Below are 24008 nucleotides of genomic sequence, written 5' to 3' on the forward strand. Positions count from 1 at the left end.
TTGAACTGTCAACCTTGTGGTTAGAAGTCCAGTGCTTATCTTACAGCGCTACAGCTACAAATAAGAGGCATAGGATTTGTTCAGAGAAAGAAATGCCAAGTAAATACTCTGAACACCACCATAACAGTTACTTAAGCCCTCAACAACCTCTGATGCCTAAGTCAGTGAGTCGGCCTGGAGCAATAAGAACTCTTACTGCCGAGAGATTGCCGGGGTGGGACCCATTTCCGAGCTAGAGGCAGTGCCCACCCCCAGGAGGCCCGTCCCTTGCAGGCAGCGGGCCCCGCCTCCAATGGGAGACTGCTCGAAGAAGTCACCGCCCAGCGCGTCCATCGCCAGAGTAGTACCCAGAGCCAGCAGCCGCCTCCCGGAGTTCTGGTGGCTGCCGCGGCGCGGAGCATGGGCACTGATGGCCATGGACGGCTACAGAGGCTTCCTGGGGCTGCTGGTGTCCGCGCTGTTTGTCGGCTTCCTGTCGGTGATATTCACCCTCATCTGGGTCCTCCACTACCGGGAGGGGCTCGGCTGGGACGGCACCGGGCTAGAGTTTAACTGGCACCCGGTGCTCCTGGTCACCGGCTTCATCTTCATCCATGGCATCGGTACTGACACCTCCTGGGAGGTGGAGAGGGAAGACCACGCGGGCCGGGGGTCTGCGACTGAATGGGGCTGACGTGGGCGAGCTAGGGGTGGGGTCCGGGGAGAGCTCCGGAGAGCCAGGCCGGCAGTGCTTGGCGGCGGGAGGTGGGCGGGTCCCGTGGGGCTGGTGAGTTTCGGGCGGGCTCAGCGAAGACAGGGTTCGGGTCTACTGTGGCGGGCTGGATACTTGAGACGCGGGGTCTGGGGATCTCGGCGGAGACGCGCCGCCAGGGTCGGCTGGGTTCCAGGATGGCGCGGCCGGCGGGAGCAGAGCGGGCCCCCAGCACGCCGGCCCCATTTGGTTAACACTTTAAAGCAAGTAGCTGGGACGCTGTAGAGGCGCACTAGCTACAGCAGAGACTGACACGAGAGAAAGAGATGTGGGTGCGCAGCGCAACCCGGCCGCTTTCGACCCGCTAGCTTCCTAAAATTGCCTCCTTTGGAGAGATCTTGCGCCTTGGAAAGCTTGGAAATCATCTTTAGAGGAGGCTGTTCATTGACATTGCTTTCAAATTTGCAGATTAGGAAAGGAAGGCAGCAGGGATGGGGGGTGGAGTGCGAATGTGGAGACGAGAGTCTTTCGCCTGGACTGGTAACGTCTTCATATCTGCGGGTGTGAAGGACCTGGTCAGAGGGTACCCAGAGTGAATAAGGCATCTGCGCCGGTGTTCACTCTTATTAGAGCGTTAAACTGCCAGGACTCCAAAGGGTGTTTCACTGCCCTGCTTGGAACTTGTTTATGTGGCTGTCGACTGCCGAAATTCCTCTGCGGGGTTTCCTGTTGGGCGCTGGCCGGGATCTCGGTTCTGTACGGCCAGAAATGTTCCGAGGCGCGGAGAGGGGAAGAGCGCCGCATCGCACGGACAGAGCCTTCTGTTTCGGATTGACTTCCCCGGGGTTCGCTCCTTCCGCGTCTGGCGGGCGAGGAGCCAGCCCTGTGCCCGCATTCCTTAGCATTAGGCTGGAGCCGAGGGAGGGCTCAATCCGTGGCAGTTTTTGTTATCGTGTTTGTAGTACCTCTCAGAACACTCTGTTTCCGTCGCCTTCTGTTTGCTTGGAGGAACTTTCAGATAGTGGTGCAAGCGCCATTTATTTGTAACCACTTTTCAAAAAAGTGAAGTCAAGGAAACAAGTAGGAAGTGGTGGACTGGGTTTATGTCGCAGAAAATAATGGCGAGGATGGAAAGGGTTTGGAAAACGATGTCCATTATAGTAATACCTCTGACCAGGCTGCCTTTTCTCCACATATTTAACTCACCCCAAAACATACGAACTGATAAGCTCTGGACTGCTAAACCACAAGGTCCACAGTTTGAACCCGCCAACCACTTTGCGGGAGAAAGATGAGATTTTCAGCTCCTGCAAAGATTTAAAGCCTCGGAAACCCTATACAGGTTAGCAATGAGTGAGAACCAACTCGATGGCACTTAACAGTAACAACAAAACAAATGAACCAGCAAAAGAGGACCTCATTCCGAAAAGAAAATATTTTTGTTTCAGTTTAAAACGTGTGCAGCCTTCAGGAAGGACCTCTGGTAGCATGTAGTGGTTACGAGTCGGGCTGCTAACCTCACGGTCAGCAGTTCGAAACTACCAGCGGTTCCATGGGGGGAAAAAATGAGACTTTCTACTCCTGTGAAGATTTACAATCTCGGAAACCCCATGCAGGGTCACTATGAGTCAGAAGCCTTCAGGTGCCTGCCTGACCGCCATTCTTCGACTAATAATCAGCAATTGTGCCCAGGTGTCCCTCGTACAGAATTGACATCAGGGTATGGGTGCCGCTGCCCACTCAAGTTATTTGTTGCGTCATTTTTATCAGTTTCACCACTAAACAGAAATGAGAAAAACACGCTCGAGTTCCAAAAGCTGTCAACCGAAGGACACTTTCCTGATGGTGGTTCCACTAAGCACTGCCAAAATTGTCAACGCTTCTGCTTACTCAAAGTAAAAGAAACAGTATCTTCATCTATTCCAATCAACTTTTCAGGGCACCTTCTAATACCAAGAATCTCTCCAGAGGTTGTGGAATATTTTTTCCCTCACAATTGAAGGCAAAAAAAATATAGCTCATATTACATGTTGCTTGACTTATCAAAGGAGAAAAAACATCACAAAATAATGGGAAACATTTACCGAGTGCTTTCTGTGTGCCCATTATGTGCATCATTTCACAGGTATATAAGAGTAAACTGAGGCACACAGCAATCAAGTAACTTACCCAAGGAAGTAATCTGAGGCCTTTTTGAGGCTTGTTTTCAAAGTTCGCCTCTCTGCTTTGGTGGCAATCTTCTTATTTTCTGCAAAACATTCATTTAAGAGAAGAAAAAAAAATTCTAAAATACATTTTTTTTTTAATCATCACATTAGAGTCCATTACAGTTTTCCTAAGGGTTTTCCAATTTCCCTAAACTTTGAACATTTCTTATTGTTTATGCACATGTTGTTGTTGTTATGTGCTGTGGAGTTGGTTCCGACTCATATCGACCCTGTACAAGGTTTCTGAGGCTGTAAATCTTCATGGAAGCCGAAAGCCTCATCTTTCTCCCGTGGAACAACTGGTAGTTTCAAACTGCTGACCTTGAGGTTCGTAGCCCAATTTGTAACCACTATGCTACATTTAGGGGTAAAAATACATAAATAGCTATTTGGGAAATGTTTGTTTGAAGTTTTCATGCAAATCTTTTCTTTAGGCTTAGTTTCTGTATTTGTATTAAAGCTCAAGTATTTGCCCTATCAACATTACACATCCTGTTTACTGTTTGGATCCTGGATTTGCAAATCACTTTGATTACACATTTAATTGATATTAATATAAACTTTTGCGTATTTATAGATACACATACATAGTTCTCTTCACTTCTTCCAAATCTTAGCCCACCTCAATTCTCCATCCTAAATAATAAGAAGCTCTGGTGTAGCACTGGACTGTGAACCGCAAGATCAGCAGTTCAAACTCACCAGCTACTCTTTGGAAACATATACAGGGTTCCTATGGGTAGGAACCAACTCGACAGCACTTAACAGTAGAAGGACTATTTGTTGCTCTTGGGTGCCACCAACTTAATTCCAACTCATAGCAACTCCATGTGACAGCGTATACTGCCCCGTGTCATTTTCTAGGCTGGAACGTTTACTTCAAACAGAACAAGGGAATACTGTTGTTGTTGTTAAGTGCTGTTGAGTCAGTTCCGACCCATAGCAACCCTGCACAGGGTTTCCAAGGAGCAGAAAACCTCATCTTTCTCCCACAGAACTGCTGGTAGTTTCGAACTGCTGACCTTGAGATTAGCAGCCCGATTCGTAACCACTATGCTATACTACTTGGTTTAAAATCAAGAAAGGTGAGCACTAGGGTTGCATCTTTTCACTATACTTATTCAGTCTATGTGCTGAGCAAATAATCTAAGAAACTGTATTATATAAAGAAGAATACGGCATCAGCATTGGAGGAAAACTCATTAACAACTTTGGGTATATAGATGATGTGATCTTGCTTGCTGGGAATGAAGAGGACTTTATAATATTTACTGATGACGATCAAAGACTACAGCCATCAGTATGGATTGCATCTCAATTTAAAAAACAACAACAACAACAACAAAAAAAACTCCTCCCCACTGGACCAGTCAATAACATCATGATAAATGGAGAAAAGATGGAAGTGGTCAAAGATTTTATTTTGCTTTTATCCAAAATCAACACTCAAGAAAGCAGCAGTCAAGAAATCAAACAATATATTGTTGCTAAGTGCTGTTGAGTTGGTTCTGACTCATAGCAACTGTTTAAACGGTTTCCGAGGAGTCACTGGTAAATTTGAACTTCTGACTTCTCAGTCCAAGCCAACCTTGTGGTTGAATGCTTATCCTACAGTGTCACAGCAGGACTCCAGACAACAGGTTGCATTAAGGCAAATCTGCTGCATGAGACCTCTTTAAAGTGTTGAAGAGCAAACATGTAAGTTTGAGGACTAAGGTGTGCATGACCCAAACCATAGTATTTTCAGTAGCCTCATATGCATGTGAAAGTTGGACAATGAATAAAGAAGACTTAGAAGAATCAACCCATTTGAATTATGATATTGGAAAAGAATGTTGAAAGTACCACAGACTGTCAGAAGAACAAACAAATCTGTGTTGAAAGAAGTACAAACAGAAAACTCCTTAGAAGCAAGAAGAGCAAGACTTTGTCTCTTGTACTTTGGACATGTTATCAGGAGGAACCAGACCCTGGAGAAGGACATCATGCTTAGGAAAGTGGAGGGTCAGCAAAAAAGAGGACGACCCCCAACAAGATAGACTGACACAGTGGCAGCAACAGTGGACTCAAACGTAACAATTGTGAGGGTGGCACAGGACCAGACGGTGTTTTATTGTGCATAGGGTTGCTATGAGTCAGAACTTACTCAACAGCACTTAACAATAGCGTTCTTTATGGGAGCAGATCACCAGATTTTTTTCCAAGGATCCACTGGGTGGTTTTGAACCACCAACCTTTTGGTGAGCAGCTGTTTTGTTAACTGTTGCACCACCAGGACTGGTGGTGGTAGTAATTGTGTGCTATTGAGTCGGTTCCAACTGATAGTGACCTTGTGTAGGATATCCAAGGCTGTAAATCTTTATGGGAGTAGAAAGCTTCATCTTTTTCCTGTGGAGCAGTTGTTAGATTCAAGCAGGTGACCTTGCAGTTATAGCATCCCAACCTGTAACCCACTACCAGGGCTGCTTACCACCAGGACTGTTGGTGTTGTTAAGTGCTGTTGAGTCAGTTGCGACTCAATTTCTCTTCCTTTTGTTTATATAATAGAAAGAGGTCTACATGTGGAAAAGTAAGGGGTATAGAGTTGCTAAGTCTTCTTTTTGCTAAATTTAGATACCTTAATTTTCTACCTTTTACTTAAGAACACATTCCACCTTCTCGAGTCTTCTAAAAGGTCAGTTGTCACTTTGAGAGCACATTTCTGTGAACTTCTTTTCAAAGTTTATTTCTCTGATTTCCTGGCAGTATACTTATTTCATGTGAAACATTCCTTTTAGAGAAGCACAAAACCTCTTCTAAAGTTCTCTTTGAAAACTCATCCTCATTCATGTCAGAATCTGTTACCTAGACTTTCAAGTAGATCTTTTATTTTAGTTTAGTTTTAGATTACCAATAGTCTGTTGTATCTTTTTGGAAAATATATATTTTCTAAAATATACTTGGAATGTGCATGTGTATAGAGAGAGACATATATATATATATGTGTGTGTGTGTGTGTGTGTGTGTGTGTGTGTGTGTATATATATAGAGAGAGAGAGAGAGAAATTTTTATAATGTCATTTTTTGTTAACTTTGCTTTTTTACAAACTTTTTTAAAATTGTGAATTAGGTGATGGTTTACAGGGCAGATCATTAGTTTTACATTCAACGATTCATACACATTTCATTTTATCTCAATGTAATATCACTTACCCCACGTCCTTCCTGTTTTGTTTTCATTTCTCCTTTTTTCCGAGCCCTTCTAAACTTAGTATTTGGGTAAATGCTGCCACTTTGGTCTTAAATAGTTAATTATTCTAAAGTGTGTGTACCTCACTAGTATTACTGTTCCTCTTACATCATTGTTGTTGAGTGCTGTCAAGTTGGTTCTGATTCATAGCTACCCTGGATAGGATTTCCAATGGGCAGCTGGTGGGTTTGAGCCGCAGACCTGGTGGTTAGCAGTCCAGTGCTGATCTAACAGCACCACACCAGGACTCCTTGCTCTTGCTGTTAGGTGCCATTGAGTCCGTACCGACCATAGCGACCTTATGCACAGCAGAACGAAACACTGCCCAATCCTGGGCCAACCTCACTACTGTTGCCACGCTTGAGCCCACTGATGCTGTCATTTGGCCAATCTATCTTGCTGGGGGTCTTCCTCTTTTTCTCTGACCCTCCACCTTACCAAACATGATATCCTTCTCCAGTGACTGGTCCCTCCTGACAATATGTCTGAAGTATGAGATACGAAGTTTGGCCATCTTGGCCTCCAAGGAGCAGTCTGGCTGTACTGCTTAGAAATCTGTTTATTGTTTGGCTGAAAATTGACCCAAGGTAGTGAGTTTAGTTACAGACCTGAAGGGTTAACTATGGGCCACAGTCTTGAGATTCCACCAATCTATCTAGTAAGCCTGGTGTTGTACACAATTTTGAGTTTTGTTCTACATTTCTCTCTCATTCTATCCAAGACCTTCTAATGTGATCCCTTTCAGAGCAGTTGGTAGTGGTAGACAGACCAGAACTTACTTCTTAAAGGTGTTTGAAAGGACTCATACTTGTCTTCAAATAGTTTCAAATTTGTATTTGAAAAGCATTTGTATTTGTCAAGCATTTTAGGCTTAGAGTAATTAGTTGTTACTTTAGCCTTCCCTTCTTCATCTCCAAATAGTTTGTGTTTCACAGAAGAACTCAATTACATCATGCTTATTATCAGAGATCTGACAAAGCACAATCTAAATCTTCTTCCCTAAAGCAGCTATACATAGTAAAAAACTGTTCTAACACAGCTATTCTGAAACATATGTGCTTCCCTGCCAGTCTATAAAGTTAATTATCCACTTCTAGTCTGGGTGTCGTGTTATAGTATAAGTATTGGACTGTGAACTACAAGGTCATCAGTTCAAACTCACCATCCGTTCTTTGGAAACCTTTAACAAAAGGAAGAGAAATTGAATAGTATAAAATGATCTCAAGTTGGTTTTGTGAAAGAAAATAACTACATTTAAGTAAGATTTTAAATAATAGAAATATAATAGAAATAAATTAAGAGTACTTTAAAAAAGGCAGCTAGATATCCTATTCATGTGTCTCATGACCAAATCCCAAGATCACCGTATTTTAAAGGATTCTTGGGTGAAAACCTGGCAAATAAGTTACAGACAGTCATTTCGGAAAGTGTCCCAAATACCTACTCCAAAACTAGATTTGAAGACACCACTGATTCGAAACCTTTCAATTGTAGGGAAAAGAAGGTTTTTACCAAGTATTAAGAGGCAATTCAAAGTGATCCAAAACACTTTATTATAAATAAGTTCATCCAATTCTTACTATAATGTCATTGTTTTGCTCATTATCTAGACCACTTAAGTGTGCTCATGAGGAACCTGTATATAGACCAAGAAGCAGTTGTTCATATAGAAAAAAAGGAACACTGGATGGTTTAAAACCAGGTAAGGTGTGTGCCAGGGTTGTATTCTTTCACCATATTTACTCAAGTTGTGGACTTGAACTAACACTGTTGTTGTTAAGTGCTGCCAAGTGTGTTCTAATGCATAGTGACCCTGTATAGGGTTTCCAAGGAGTAGCTGGTGGGTTTCAACCACCAACCTTGAAGTTAGCAATGAGTCTTCCTCCAATCCTGATGCCACATTCTTCTTCATATAATCCAGCTTCTCAGATTATTTTCTCAGCATACAGATTGAATGTTGTTTTGTTGTTAAGTGCCATTGAGTCATAGTGACCTTATATAGGGTTTCCAAGAGCAGCTGGTAGGTTTGAACTGCCAACCTTGTGGTTCACAGTCTAGTACTGATCCTACAGCACCACACCAGCAGTCCACAACTTGAATAAGTATGGTGAAAGAATACAACCCTGGAACACACCTTACCTGATTTTAAACAATCCAGTGTTGCCTTGTTCTGTATGAACAACTGCTTCTTAGTCTATGTACAGTTTCCTCATGAGCACAATTAAGAGTTCTGTAATACCCATACTTCACAATATTGTCCATAACTTGTCATGATCCACATGGTTGAAAACCTTTGCATAGTCAATAAAGCACAGGTAAACATCTTTGGTATTCTCTGCTTTCAGCTAAGGTCTATTTGACGTTAGCAATGATGTCCCTGGTTCCACATTCTCATCTCAGTCTGGCTTAAACATCTTCCAGTTTCCTATCAATGTACTATTGTAGTCGTTTTTGAGTTATATTTAGCAAAATTTTACTTGCATGTAATATTAATAAGGAAAGTCAAAGAGTTGATGCCTTAAATTATGGTGTTGGCAAGGAATATTAAATATACCATGAACGGCCAGAATAAACAAACCTGTCTTGGAAGATGTGCAGCCAGAATGCTCCTTAGAAACAAAGATGTTGAGACTTCATATCACTTAATTTGTACATGTTATCAGGAGGGACCAGTCCCAGGAGAAGGACAGCATACTTGGCAGAGAGAGGAAGAGGAAGCAAAAAAGAGTAAGACCCTCAATGAGATAGACTGATACAGTGGCTACAAAAATGGGCTCAAACAAAGGAATGATTGTGAGGATGGTGTAGGACTAAACAGTGTTTCATTCCATTGTACATAGGGTTGCTGTGAGTTGGAATTGACACAATGATACCTAACAACACGTTTCTCTTGAACTCACTACAGTCAGTTCACCCAACTGCTCTACCACAGTTGCTTTCAACATAGTAACCAACGGTTCCCATATTGTGAATCCTAATGCCAATCTGTCAATCCTCAGTCTTCTTGGTGCTTGACCAGAAGGCAGCATTTGATATAACAAATCCCTTGCTCTTCCTTGTGACATTCTACACTTGGCTTTCTGGACATCTTGGTCCTTCTTTCCTCACTGGCTGTTCCTCATAGTCTTTTACTGATTCCTTCTTGTCTCCCTGGTGGCTGAGGTAAGAGTACTGCAAAACTCAGTCTTCTTACCACTTCATTCTTCTTACACTTATTTGCTTGGTGAGCTCATTCAGTGCCTTGGCTTTAAATACCATATACATATGAAACCTTACCATATTTATGTCTTCAGCCCAGACTTCTCCTCTGAACTACAGACCCACATATCCACTTGCCTACTCAAACTATGTACTTGAATATCAAACAAACATGTTCAAATCTCAGCTCTCTCTCTTCCTCTCACAGCCAAAACTATTCCTCCCATGCTGTTAAGTGTGTTGAGTTGGTTCTGATTCATAGGGTTTCTAAGGAGCAGCTGGTGAGTTTGAACTGCCAACTTTGGTTCAGACCAACCTTGTGGTCGAGGGCTTTATCCTATAGCACCACATAGGTTTCCCTTTTTTAGTAAATGGCAAACTTCATCCTTTTAGAGTTTCAGGATAAAACTGTACAGTCATCCTTGATTCCTCTCTTTCACACTTGTCATCCAGCCCACCAAAAAATCTAATAGAGTCTTCAGTAAAATTACAGTATTATTATCCAAATTCTGACTACTGAGTGATTATTTTCATGACTTAATAACTTCTTGTCTATCTACTCCTGCTAGCTCTCAGAGGGAAGGGATTTTAACTGGTTTCCTTACCACTGTAGCATTGCAGGTACAACAGTAGCTAACACATAATAGTCACTCCTTAACTATTTATTAAATTAGTGAAGGTTTGGCCATTTATAAAGAAAATAAGTGAAGTGGATTTCATGTGTAGCACTCACCACCAGGTGGTCTTCCTGGGCTCAGTGAAACATTCAGACCCATAAAACTACCAACATCATACTGGGCATCAGTCTGCTCAGCAAGATGAAAGATAGTTGCCACTCAGCATCAGCATCAGGCCTGCCACCTTAGCAGGCATCCTTGTAGCAGCAACTCATGTGAGCAGTCCATAGAACCCTCAGAAGCTCTCTTTGAATCAAGTGACAACTCAGGCACTAGGATACAAGGTCCACATTGGAGTGGGGTGGGCAGGACTTAAAAACTCCACACCCACAGGATCGGTATTTCTCACAATACTCTCTAGGCCTGGTTTCCAGGACCCCTGCAAGAGATAAGACTGTGTCACTCATCTCAAGCCACAAATATGGCATTCCCATTAGGTATTTACAGATTTTTCACTGTCCCTTCCAGTTACCAATCAGGGGTCATTCTTATCATAGACAACACTGTCTAATAACATTGGTGGCAAAGCATCAATCAGTAATCAGGGATCAGAGACAGCTAATGAAAGGTCAGTTTCTTATGCAGGAGAGTGTGGGTAGATAACCTTTGTTGAAAGGTGGGCACTATACAGAATTGGAGCGTGCCTTCCCAGTTGTAACTGTGTGGAGATGCCAGCCCAATGGGGATCTCCCTATTTTTCAAGAGAATCCAGAGTTTTTAAAGACTGGTTCATATTAAAAGTTAACAAGCCACAAGAACAAAATAACTCCCACTCAAAAAAAAAAAAAAAAATTATGATGATTAAACAAAACACATATGTAAACCAAATCTAGTTCCTTGCCTGCAAGTTTGAAAGTTATTACAGCTAGGACTTTCTGTTTTGACTTTGTCGAACTCTTGAATTTTCCTTTAGAAAGTAAACTGATGTTCCTTTTCAAGGAGGTAAACCAAAATCTTTCATAACTTTTTTTCTTCCTATAGAATATCTCTTTAAAAATCAGAATAGAATTTGAAGTGAATATGAACTTTAGCTGTCTTTTCTAAATTTGTTCATGCATGTATTCATTCCTTTAATTACCTCATAGATTTAGCATATAATATTTAAGCACTTACTGTGTGCCAGTCACTGCATAAAACAAATGAGTATAAGAAACAGCCCTGTCAACAAGCTGTTTCCATTCACGATGATTAGAAAGGATTTATTTATTATGATTTATTTATCACTTTTGTTTAGAAATGTAGGTTATACTAAATCCTGACTCCTGGTATGGCGCTGTAGGATCAGCACTGGACTATGAACCACAACGTCGTCAGTTCAAACCCACCAGCTGCTCCTCAGAAACCCTATACAGGGTCAGGTCTATGAGTCAGAGCCTACTCAACAGCACTTAAGAACAACAACAAATATTTAGAGCTAATTGGGACCTTAAGTTCAACTCTACTTAAGAGCCCAAATGCCCTGCCAGGATTAGACATCCAGGTTATATCAGAGGCAATAGTGTTTCTAATTAGTCATAATTGTCTATGGTGGTGGTGGTGGTAGTGATGATGACGTGCCGTGGAGTCGGTTCCAACTCATAGCCACCCTGCATAGGGTTTCCGAGGCTGTAAATCTTTACCGGAGCAGAAAGCCACATCTTTCTCCCACGGAACAGATGGTAGTGTCGAACTGCTGACCTTGAGGTTAGCAGCCCAACTTGTAACCACTATGCTATATGAGGCACCAAATACAACTGATATTTTTAACAACATAAAATTTCCAGAGATTTGTAAATTTTAGCCAATTAGTTGAAGATCTCAGTTTTATACATGTATTTAGTATCAAGTGGCCTTCTTTGTTAGAATTCTAGTTACTTCAAAGAGAGATACTTCCAGTGCCAAGATGCTGAAACAAATCTTCTAAATCACTTCTTTCATTATGATTCTCCAAAGGTGTTCAGTTTCATGATATTCATGCTGTGAGACCATTTGAATGCACAGGCATGTTTCAAAGCTCAGATTCTCTTTGATAACCACGGCAGGAATCTTTTCAAGAAGTTTATTTAAAGAGGGCTCTCTGCTTGTTCATTTCAACTTGAGATCCTTTGGTAAACTCTTGGGTGCACAGGAAAATCAGTTGTAAAAACTGGTAATCCTGTTCTGAACATTCTACCAAGAAAGGTAAAACAATACTTACTCAGAGAGTGAAGGAAATCTAATGGGTACCCTGTCTTTGAGTTGAATTTATGAGCGTTTTAAAATTCTAGTGTGCTTCAAACTCAATAATGTATCCTTATTTTATTTTTTAATTCACTTAAAAATTACCTAAAGCTATTAAGTGGGTCCAAGTGCAGAATATCTATGCTTTGTTTGAAAGGATCATTGAGTCTTATATTACAAATACTTGGATCTGTGGTATAAATTGTCTTGAGTTTCTGATTGGTGCATTTTAAAAGAAGAACTCATTTCCTGGGAAATAATGAATGAACTTTGCTTTATTAAGATTTATTTCTCCAGCACATACCTACTGAATGCCTATTATATGCCAGGCTCCATGCTAAGTGCTGGGGATGTGACAGTAATAGGACAGACATGCCCCTGCCCTCATGAATCACAAGACTTAAACTGAAGAACTAGTATCAAAATGTTTTCTATATTTGGAACGTTCCTCTCCTCTGTCCAGCACCCCTCTTCATACCCACTTTGACAGATTCTAAATTTGCATTGCCTTCTATAAGACAAATTTTTTTACATAACTATTGTTGCAATGATATGTGTATGGAAAACTGGCATCAAACTAAAGATTAATTACATCCTGGAGAGTAAATATTGTTGCATATTCCTGAGTTTTTATTATGCAGTTAGGAACTGAGAAATTTTAAGGTAATTAAATTCAAATTCAAGTGGCTGTATTTTCCTCGGGCTGTGTATTGTCAAAAGAGTTAACAATATGCTGGCATCAGATGTTTTGTTTATGATAACATTAGCATGCAACACTACTAACCATTTTTCCTTCAAAAAGATTTAAAATACATTTCTCATGTATGTGTTCCTATTTCACCACATTTTCTGGAGAAAATGGTTGTGCCAATTAGAGCCTTTAACAGAAAACCCTTGTTTTAGTCACAAGTAGCTGTTTTGTACCATTCTCCACGCCCCCCACCCCCTTGTGGGTTTAGGAGACCTTTTTCTTCCTTTTCACTGAGCCTCAGGAATGGTGTCTAGGTACGTGCCAAACCAAAGAAGCAAGAAATATTGAAATTGCACTCTCCAGGCAGTTTTTGTAACTATTGAGAATAGCTTCTTGTTTAAGAAATGTGGTATGACTTGTTGAGGTTGTCCTTTTCTCCTGAAGTCCACCAGTTAGGTTTTTTATATATTTTAAAAAGTATTTCAATCTTCAACGTACGCATATGCAACATTTTTTAGTCTTCATTTATCTAGAGAGCATTTTGACGCATGCTCACCTCTCCAGCAGAGTCTCTGTGTAGATGTAATATGTTGATACACTAAAAGCCAGGTGCCTCACTCCTATGAGAGCCCCTGGGATTGTCACAAGGCACCTATTTAGTATTCAGACCAATTGGCTATCAGATTTGCAAGCTTAAAAAATATCATTTTAACTTTAAAATAATTATGAAGTCTTTCAACCATCAGAAAATAATATAATAGAGCCCCCCCATACTTACCACCCACATTTAAAAGAGACCTGGTGTGGTGCTTTAGCATATGCACTGGACAGGAGCCCTGGTAGCATAGTGGTTACGAATGGGGCAGCGAACCATAAGGTCAGCAGTTGGAAACTACCAGCTGATCCGCGGGAGAAAGATGAGGCTTTTTGCTCCAGTAAAGATTTACAGCCTCAGAAACCCTGTACAGGGTCGCTATGAGTCAGAACCGACTCCACGGCACATAACAACAAAAACAACTAATAGTAAGGTTGACAGCCCACCGGCTGCTCCAGGTAGCTATGAGTTGGAACTGATTCGATGGTACTTAGCAACATGATTTTTGCCATCATAAAAATGTATTAGCTAGAAAGTAGAGGCTGGTAGGAATAAGGATAGGGACGGATAATGAACTGAAGAACTTGGAGTAGGCACCCTGGCCTCACCTAAGCGAGAAACTGAAAGGCAAGAAGGAAAAATTCTACACTAGAGTTAGGTTCTTATACACCAATATTATCTGGGCCCATTGGGGTCAAAGGCAAACTCTTCTTACACTCTAGAAACCCTGAGGTTTCCCTCTTATGTTAACTGATGGTATTTATTGATTAATCATTAATAAAAGATTAAAATGTTTCATTCATTCTGGAGAAGGAACACACGTATTCAAGCAATTTGAAAAACATTGAAGTAAATATAAAAGATTTAAGAATCGAGTTCTGAACCTCAAAGGGGGTAAATTTTAGTTTTTTGGAACATTTGACACATTCCTCTGTGATGCCTTAATATTCAGAGCAGTAAAAATTCTTCATTGGGAACAGGGTGTCCTTGAATTTTTTGATAATTTTTTTTAAAGCAAACTCTTTACTAAAGAACAACATACATGCAGAAAAGTGCCTCAATCAGAAGGGATGCATTTTTATAAAGTGAACACACCTGAGTAATTAGTACCCTGCTCCATATATTCACTTATTTTACTGGTGATGGGCATTTGGGAAGTTTCCAGTTTGGGGCTACTACACAGATGAGACGTTTCAAAAAGTTCATGAGAAAATTCCATTATCTTTTCATTCCATTTTTCCATGAAGTGTATGAATAATAATATTTTAGTATATGTCTTCTGATGAATATATGAGGGGGCTTAAAATTGTTTGTGGAAAATGAAATGAAAAAATAATGTAATTCTGGCTGCAGTTCTTCCAAGACAGGTTTGTAATGTACTTTTTAAAGCCCCCTCTGGCACTTAACCAACATCAGCAACACCTCATATGTGCATATTACTTTGGGGCATACACCAAGGAGTGGTGGTGTTGTTGTGATGTGCCATGGAGTTGGTTCCGACTCATAGTGACCCTGTACAGTGTTTCCAAGGCTGGAAATCTTTACGGGAGCAGAAAGCCTCATCTTTGTCCCGCACAACAGCTGGTAGATTCAAACTGCTGACTGTGAAGTTAACAGGCCAATTCATAACCACTACATTACCAGAGCTCCTTAAGGAGTGGCATTGTTGGATCCTTAAGGCTTGTATAAGCTAAGGTTAAGTAGATGCTAAGTGGTTGTTCTCATTTACACTTCCACCAGCCAAAGGAGAGTTCTGATGACTTCACATCCTGTCCAACTAACTATTTTCTGGTTTTATCCAATCAAATGGGTGGTAGAGATATTTTCATTTGGCTTTAATTTGCATTTCCCTTATGACTAATGAAGCTGATTACCTTTATTATGCTTATTGACCACGTGTATATATTCCTTTCTGAAATGTCTATGCAAATCTTTTGCAATCTTTTTCCTAGACAATGTACACATTCATATATATATATATATATATATGTATGGAGATAATAAGCATTAACCAGATTTAGAATTTAGTTTGGGATGTATTGATTACATTGGAGATATTTGGGAGGCATCAATCTAAATGGTTATGTCAAGAAAGCAGTTAGAGGCGTGGATTTGGAGTTTGGCAGAAAGTTCAGGGCTGGAGATGCAAAATTTGGACTCCCTGCCATGAAGCTAACATTTCAGTAGGAGAGTGAAAGGAAAACATAGCTATAGCAATGAACTTAAGGAGCACCCACATTAGCAAATTGCAAATGAAGAAGATACCAACAGAAAAGTCCAAGAAGGAGCCACAGGAGAGGCAGGAATAACACAAGAAAGTAGAGAGAAGCAGAAGCCAAGAGGAAAAGACTACACAAGTGTGAGTGTCCAGCGCGTCAAACTATTCGTCCTGTGTTAATTTTTTCCCCCACTTTTAATACGGTTCTGTCCTCCTTCATCTCTCCTTAGCCATCATTGTGTACAGACTACCGTGGACCTGGAAATGCAGCAAGCTCCTGATGAAATCCATTCACGCGGGCTTGAACTCCGTGGCAGCCATTCTTGCAATCATTGCTCTGGTGGCTGTTTTTGATTTCCACAATGCCAAGAATATCCCCAATATGTACAGTCTGCACAGCTGGATTGGACTGACAGCCGTCATACTTTACATCTTACAGGTCTGTGAATCAGTGTATTTATAAACAAGGTGGGAAAAGTAAAACAACTCAGATACTGTAGATGTTCTCTAAACATACGTGCTTTCTTGGAAATATCCTATTTCCACTAGCCCTTCTGACTAGTTTGTTTCTATTACAAATGTTTCCCCCGGAAGGGCTGCTGAAACTACAGAATACACAGACTGTGGGCTCAAATGTGAGATATAAATTTTGACAAATGTCTGTAGGGAAATTTTCATCTCAGAACATCTAGTCTGACATTTTTTGGGCTTTAAATTTCATATGCTGAATCAACTAGGATCAGCAAGTTGATTTTTACCCCTCATACTCTCTGTCTCTTCCATTTTCTAGGTTTAACATTATGAGTGAAGAGATTAATTTATATTTCTTTGTTAGATTTTGAATGCACAGTGACAAAAGTCAGAATTCTATTTTCTTTCTCCCTCTGTTTTCTCTTCAGTTTTTTTTAAAAAATAATATTGTATTGTGTTTCTGGTGTTTACACAACATATTTAATTCCCATTTAACTATTGCTACACAAAATATCCAGTAACATTGATTACATTTTTTCAGAATGTATCAATATTATCTTTAATCCCATTCTAGGTGTTCTGCTTCCAGTTATCTAGTTTCCATGCCCTCTTACTTCCTTATCTTTACTTTTGGGTAATTATTACTATTTGGTCTTGTGAGAAACATTGTCCATACTGACAAATGCTGAAGTAATCCAATCTGCACTCATTTTAGAGAGAGTGAGGTTTTCTTTATTCGATTTTGCAAAATCAGACACCCAACTCAGTAGACAAGGGCAGACATGCTGCATGGCCGGCCCCCAAACAGTTTATTCCCCTGTCTTGAAAAAGCCCCTCCTCCAGTCCCCCTTTTACTGGGCATTATGGAGTTTACAATGTCCTCCCTAATGTCAATTACTTGTCCTTACTGGAAGCATTCTCATTTAAAGTTAGTTTCCCCTTTCCCCATGAACTTTCCCTAATTTCCTTGATGAATGTATTTTTTTTTTAAGTTTTTATTGTAAATTGAATGATAGTTTACATGAGAGAGCATCAGCTTTACATTCATCCTATTGTATTTTGTTCCATTGTAATGATTACAATCTCTTCCATGCATCATCATTCAACAGCATTTGCTTCCATTCTGTTACTTTGGGTTTTTGTTTGTTGTTTTTTTCGGATGTACACTGAAGCATTCAGGAATATACAACCATTCAAACAACCAAAGGGTATACCCTGCAGGCCAGTCCTTCTCCCTCCTTGAGTCTAGAGTCCCCAGCTGTTCCATCTCTCCACATCATTGTCTCTGCCTCCATCTCTGGCGTTACTGCTTCTCTGGATAGGGTCCCACACTCTGCTCCTCTCCCTTGATGGTCCCAGGGTTCTCTGCTCCTGGACTGCAAGATCAACCACTGATGGGTGTATTATTAGTTTAAAGTTCCTAGCCTGTCAAACTAGTTCTTCCTCTCCACTGAGCTCCTTTTGTTATGCTAGCCTGCTACCCCCAAGACTCCCCTCAGTCCTTAAGATGGGCCACCCAAGCCAACAAGAGTTATTTCTCACAGTCTCATACAGATTTATTTTTTTAAAGAACCATAGTACTCATGGTTCATATTCTTTATTTTTATGAGTGACTCTATTACTAAGTTAAAAGGTAAACTCGGGCTAGTTGTGGGTAAAGGTTTAAAGAGTATCTTGGGATGAAAGGCTCAGGAAATCTTCCAGTCTTAACAGGTCCAGCAAGTCTGGACTTCGTAAGAATCTGAGTTCTGTTCCACATCTATCTGTCATCCTATCAGGATCCATCTGTTGCATCCCTGCTCAGAACAGTCAACAGTGATAGCTGGGTGCCATCTAGTCCCTCAGTAGATGAGACCATGGTTCATATAAACTATTAGTCCTGTATAGTAGCGTCTCTGACTCTTTAATTTCCTTGTTCCTCTTTTATTCTGGACAAGTAGAGACCAATAGTTGTATCATAGATGGCTGCTTATAAGCTTTTAAGACCTCAGATACCACTCACCAAACAAGAATGTAATCATAAGCTTTCTGAACTACAGTATGCCAATTGATCAAGTTGTCCCACAAGACTATGATCCTAAACCTGCAAACTGAGAAAATCAAACTAATAAGATATTTGGTTGTCTAAGAATTATCTGTCCTATAAGAAGGTGATGTAGGATAAGCATTGGACTGCTAACTGCAAGGTTGGTGGTTCAAACTCACCAGCCACTCCTCAGAAACCCTATACAGGGTTGTTATAAGTCAGAACCGAGTCAACAGCACATAACAGCTATAATAACAAGTATCCATAACTGTGCCCTCTATATGGTTTATTATATATATGAATATATGTGCATGCATACACATATCTGTATATACACACAGATACCAATAAAATAGCATATGCTGTTAAGTGCTGTTGAGACAGTTCTGTCTCATAGTGACTCTGTGCAATGTTTCTGAGGCTGTAAATCTTTGCAGGCTCGGAAAACCTCATCTTTCTCCTGAGGAGTGGCTAATGAGTTTGAACTGTCAGCCTTGTGTTTTGCAGTCCAGTATTTATGCTACAAAGTCACTGTGCTCCCTCATAACATATAGATGCACACATACATATGCATATAGATATGCACAGATACACATATGTGGGTATGAAATATGAACACAAAAATCTACACCACTGGACCAATAAACAACATCCATATAAATTGAGAAAAGATAGAAGTTGTCAAAGACTTCATTTTGCTTGGATCAACCATCATACTCATGGAAGCAGCAGCCAAGAAATCAAACAATGTATTTCTTTAGGCAAATCTGCTGCAACGACCTCTTTAAAGTGTTGAAAAGCAAAGATGTCAGTTTGAGGACTAAGGTGCACCTGACCCAAGCCATGGTAGTTTCAATACGCATGTGAAAGTTGGACAGTGAATAAGGAAGACCGTAGAATAATTGATGCATTTGAGTTATGTTGTTGGAGGAGAATATTTAAAGTACAATGAGCTGCCAAAGATCTGTGTTGGAAGAAGTACAGGCAGAGTGCTCCTTGGAGGCCAGGATGGCCAGACTTCGGACGTATCATCAGGAAGGACCAGTCCCTGGAGAAGGATATCATGTTGGGTAAATTGGAGGGTCGGAGAAAAAGAGGAAGACTCCCAACGATTTGGATTGGCACAGTGGCAACATCAATGGCCTCAAACAAGCAACAATTGTGAGGTTGGTGCAGGACCGATTAGTGTTTTGTACTGTTGTCCACAAGGTCTCTATGAGTCGGTGGCACCTAACAACTACAACATATATGCATATATCCTTACATATGTAACCACACACATTTGTTGTTACTGCTTCCTTTTACTTTTTAAAAACGTATATCCTTAGGAACAGAGCACAAAGCTGCTTCAGAAAAGTTCATAGTAAAATTCCATTGCCTTTCAATTTCATTTTTCTGTGACCTTTTGAAGTCTGCTTGTATTTAAACCTAAATTAATGGAGTCCCATAGGGATTTAGCTATTATGAGTCACTAAAGCAAAAGTTAATTTAAAAATTCTTTTTGGTCTTAACCATTTTGTTGGAAAAATTTTATAAAGTATATTGATTCACTGCTCTTGCTTACTTGTTATTGTTAATTGCCGTTGAGTCTGTTCTGACTTATAGTGACTCTATATGATAGGGTTTCTGAGGAGCAGCTGGTGGGTTTGAACTGCCAAACTTGTGGTTAGCAGTCTAGTGCTTATCCTAGAGTGACATACCAGAACTCCTGTATATATGAGAATATCCATCTATTTGATTGGGACCTATATCGTGAACTTTATTTTTCTGTGTATAATATAGGAGGAATAAAGAACTCGAGTGAATTCACAAAACCCCAAAGACATTTTAAAGTGGGTGATCCTTTGCATTATTAATCAGGTTCTCCAGAAAAACAACCAGTAAGACACGCAGGCGCTTTAAAAAGTCCATGGAAAACTGGAATTAGGATGTAATTTAAATTTTTCATAAACTTTTGAAGCCCCCCATATGAGTGTGTGTATACAGAGAGTGACTGATTTTAAAGAACTGGCTAATAAAATTGTGGGCCTGGCAAGCCCAAAACTCATAGACCAGAACAACAGGCTGGAAACTACAGCAGTCTTGCTTGAGTTTAAAATTCATAGGGCAGATGCCAGGCTGGAAATTCAGGCAAGATAGCTATGTTACTGTCTTGAGGCAGAATCTTTCCTCCTCAGAAATGTCATCATCAACTGAATGAATGAGATCCATGCATGTTTAAAAGACAGGAGTAATGTGTATAGAAAAATGCCGTTTTTTTGGAAGAAAAAAAAAGAAAGGAAATAAAGTTAGAAGGCATTATGTATGGGTGTGTAGAGAAAGGTATGGGAGAATACATAAACCAAACTGTACCATATGCAAGCAGTATTGACTGGGGAATGGTTAAAAAAATTTTTTTTAAAGTTTTTATTGTGAATTGAGTGATAGTTTACATGGGAGAACATGGGTTTTACACCATCGTTTTATTGCAATGATTACAGTCTCCTCTGTGCATAATCATTCAACAGTATTTGCTTCTATTCCCTCTGTTTTTTGGGGGGGTTGGTGTAGGGGATCTACACAAAAACACTCAGGAATATATAAAAATTTAAACAACCAAAGGGCACATTTTACAAGCCTGCCTCCTGGCTACCATCACACAGCCTTTCTCTTTCCATGAGTCTAGAGTCCTCAGCTGCTCTATCTCTCCATGTCCTCCTCTCTGCCTCCATCTCTGGTGTCTCTACTTCTCTGGATAGGATCCTGCATTCCACTCATGCCCTTCTCTCTTGATGGTCGTAGGGTTCTCTCTTTCTGGACTGTAAAATTAACTACTCCCCTGTTGGCCACCCGTTTTTGTTACAAAACTTATACCTTTACAGCTGTGACAGTCTCAATTAGTCATGATAATGATTACTCACTATTGAATCATAAGACTCTTATCCCTATCTCTTTTCACCAGACCCGTCTAGACAAGATGAAAACTATTCAGTGGGGACTCTACCTATCCTCGCACACTCTTAAATTAAAAGTCCTCTTGAAAACTTATAAGCCAGTGACTTTGTGCCTTTATCACCCCCTCATTTTAGGTAGCCAGTATCTTTTGGCCATCCGTGGTACTTTCAATATTCTCCTCCAACACCATACTCAAATGCATCTATCATACTCCCCTTTCACTGTCCAACTTTTGCATGCATATGAGGTTATTGAAAATACCATGGCTTGTATCAGGTGCACCTTAGTCCTCAAACTGACATCTTTGCTCTTCAGCACTTTAAAGAAGTCTTGTGCAGCAGATTTGCACAATGAAATACATTGTTTGATTTCTTGACTGTTGCTTCCATGTGTGTTGATGGTTGATCCAAACAAAATGAAGTCATTGGCAACTTCAATCTTTTCTCCACTTATATGGATGTTATTTATTGGTCCAATGGTGAGGATTTTTGTTTTCTTTGATACATTGAGGTGCAACCCATAACAAAGGATGCAGTCATTGATCTTCATCGATAAGTATTTTAAGTCCTTTTAGCTTTTCAGCAAGCAAGACTGTATCATCTGCATATCGCAAGTTGTTAATGAGTCTTCCTTCAATACTGATGCCACGTTTTTCTGATTATTTGTTCAGCATACAGATTAAATAAGTATGATGAAAAAATACAACCCTGGTGCATACCTTTCCTAATTTTAAGCCATTCGGTGTTCCCTTGTTCTGTTCTAATAATTGCCTCTTGGTCTATGTACAGGTTCTTCATGAACATTGCTAAGTATGAATATTCTGGTTCCTCATAAACATTGCTAAGTATGAGTATTCTGGAATACTCATACTTAGCAATGTTGTTCATAGTTTGTTATGATCCACACAATCAAAAGCCTTTGCATACTCAATGAAGCACAGGTAAACATCTTTCTGGTGTTCTCTGCTTTCAGCCAAGATCCAGCTGATGTCAGTAATGATATCCCTCATTCCATGTCCTCTTCTGAAACCAGCTTGAACCTCTGGAAATTCTCTGTTAATGTATGGTTGCAGCCCTTTCTGTATTACCTTTCGTAAAACTTTACTTGCATGTGATATCAATGATACTGTCCAATAATGATTTCCTAATTTCACTGGGTCACCTCTCTTTGGAATGGGCACAAATACAGATCTCTTCCAATCAGCTGGCCAGATAGTTGTCTTCCAAATTTCTTGGCATAGATGAGTGAGTGCCTTGAGTACCACTTCACTTTGTTAAAAGATTTGTATTCCATCGATTCCCAGAGCCTTGTTCTTTGCCAATGCCTTCAATGCACCTTGGATTTCTTCCTTCAGGATCATTGGCTCTTGATCATATGCTACCCCTTGAAATTGTTGAACATCTACCATTTCTTTTTGGTACAGTGACTCTGTGTGTTCCTTCCATCTCCTTTTGATACTTTCTTCATCATTCAGTAGTTTGTCCATAGAATCCTTTAATACCACAAATCAAGGTTTGAATTTTTTCTTCATTTCCCTCAGCTTCAGAAATGTTGCATATTCTTCCCTTTTGATTTTCTAACTCCAGCTCTTTGGGCATTTTGTTATATTTGACTTTGTCATCTCGAGCTGACCTTTGAAATTTTCTGTTCAGCTCTTGTACCTCCTCATTTCTTTCATTTGCTTTAGCATCTCCATTTGCTTTAGCAAGTTTTAGAGTCTCTTTTGACATCCATTTTGGTCTTTTCCTTCTTTCTTGTCTTCTCAATGACCTTTTGCTTTCTTCCTGTATGATGATGTTCTTGATGTCATCCCACAACTCTCTGGTCTTCAGTCTTTAGTGTCTCATGCATTTTTTATATTTGGTTTTTAAAAATTATCTCATACTACATATGTACTATTTATTCAATTGAGGAGACTTATTTTTACTCCATTTATTCAACTATATTGATTCCTTTACCTGTAATTCATTCAGTTTTATTTTTGTATCCCATTGTATGCATATATCACAAATGTATTTATTTATTTATTCATTTTCTCTCTTCTTGGGTTATTTTTAATAGTTTTCTGTTACTAACATTGTTTCACTGACATGGTGCCCATATGCATGGTTGAGTATGAGTGCTTTGTCTCCTGGCTCTCATGTGCAAAGGTTTCTCTAGACTTATACTTAAGAGTGGAATTTCATGTTCAACCTAACAAGATACTGCCATTTTCCCCCAGAAATATTGATGCCATTATATTTCTGTCAGAAGTATGTAAGATTTCTCACATGCCACACCATTGCCAGTACCCATCCTCATGGACAGTGGGCCTTGTAAAGCATGTTGAGGAACCTAGGCTTTAATCTAGGCACACTGGGAAGCCTCTGTTAAGCAAATGTTAAACAGTTAAGGAAATGAAGTACATAGTATGATTTTCACTTTACAAATATCCTTTTGGCTCCAGTGTAGGAGTTGTTTAGAACTTAAATAGAGGGAGACTAGGTCCTGGTGTGGCACTATGTGCTAATGCGCTGGACTGCAAGGTGGGTTTGAACCACAAGGTTGGCGGTTTAAGCTCACCAACCATTCCTCGGAAATCCTATACAGGGTCACTATGAGTCAGAACCAACTTGATGGCACTCAAAAACAACAACGTGTCGAAAGTGTTTACAGAAGTCCATTTGGAGTAACTTTCATTAAAAGTAAACATTTCATGATAACTTTTCTACTTTCCTTTTTAAAAGTAATTTTCTTGGAAACATCGAGGCAAGTGGCCAGGTCCTCTCAACGCAAACCCCCTTCCAAGACAACGACTCAACGGAAATGCATGCTCTGATTGGTGACCACACACATCACCAATGGGGGGAAATGGGATAAAAGCAGCAATGAA

General features: G+C 40.2%; 1 protein-coding gene across 1 annotated transcript in view; it reads left to right on the forward strand.

Annotated features, from left to right (window-relative positions):
* Nucleotides 1–409: 409 nt before the first annotated feature.
* Nucleotides 410–24008, forward strand: part of LOC102834187 (cytochrome b reductase 1-like) — a 32741-nt gene continuing 9142 nt past the window's right edge. The window contains exons 1-2 of the mRNA XM_006866624.1: nucleotides 410–602; nucleotides 15936–16144. Coding sequence (XP_006866686.1) covers nucleotides 410–602; nucleotides 15936–16144 — 402 coding nt within the window. The remainder of the gene's footprint in view (nucleotides 603–15935; nucleotides 16145–24008) is intronic.

This window comes from Chrysochloris asiatica, unplaced genomic scaffold (genome assembly GCF_000296735.1).
Source record: "Chrysochloris asiatica unplaced genomic scaffold, ChrAsi1.0 scaffold00094, whole genome shotgun sequence".
Classification (NCBI taxonomy): domain Eukaryota; kingdom Metazoa; phylum Chordata; class Mammalia; order Afrosoricida; family Chrysochloridae; genus Chrysochloris; species Chrysochloris asiatica.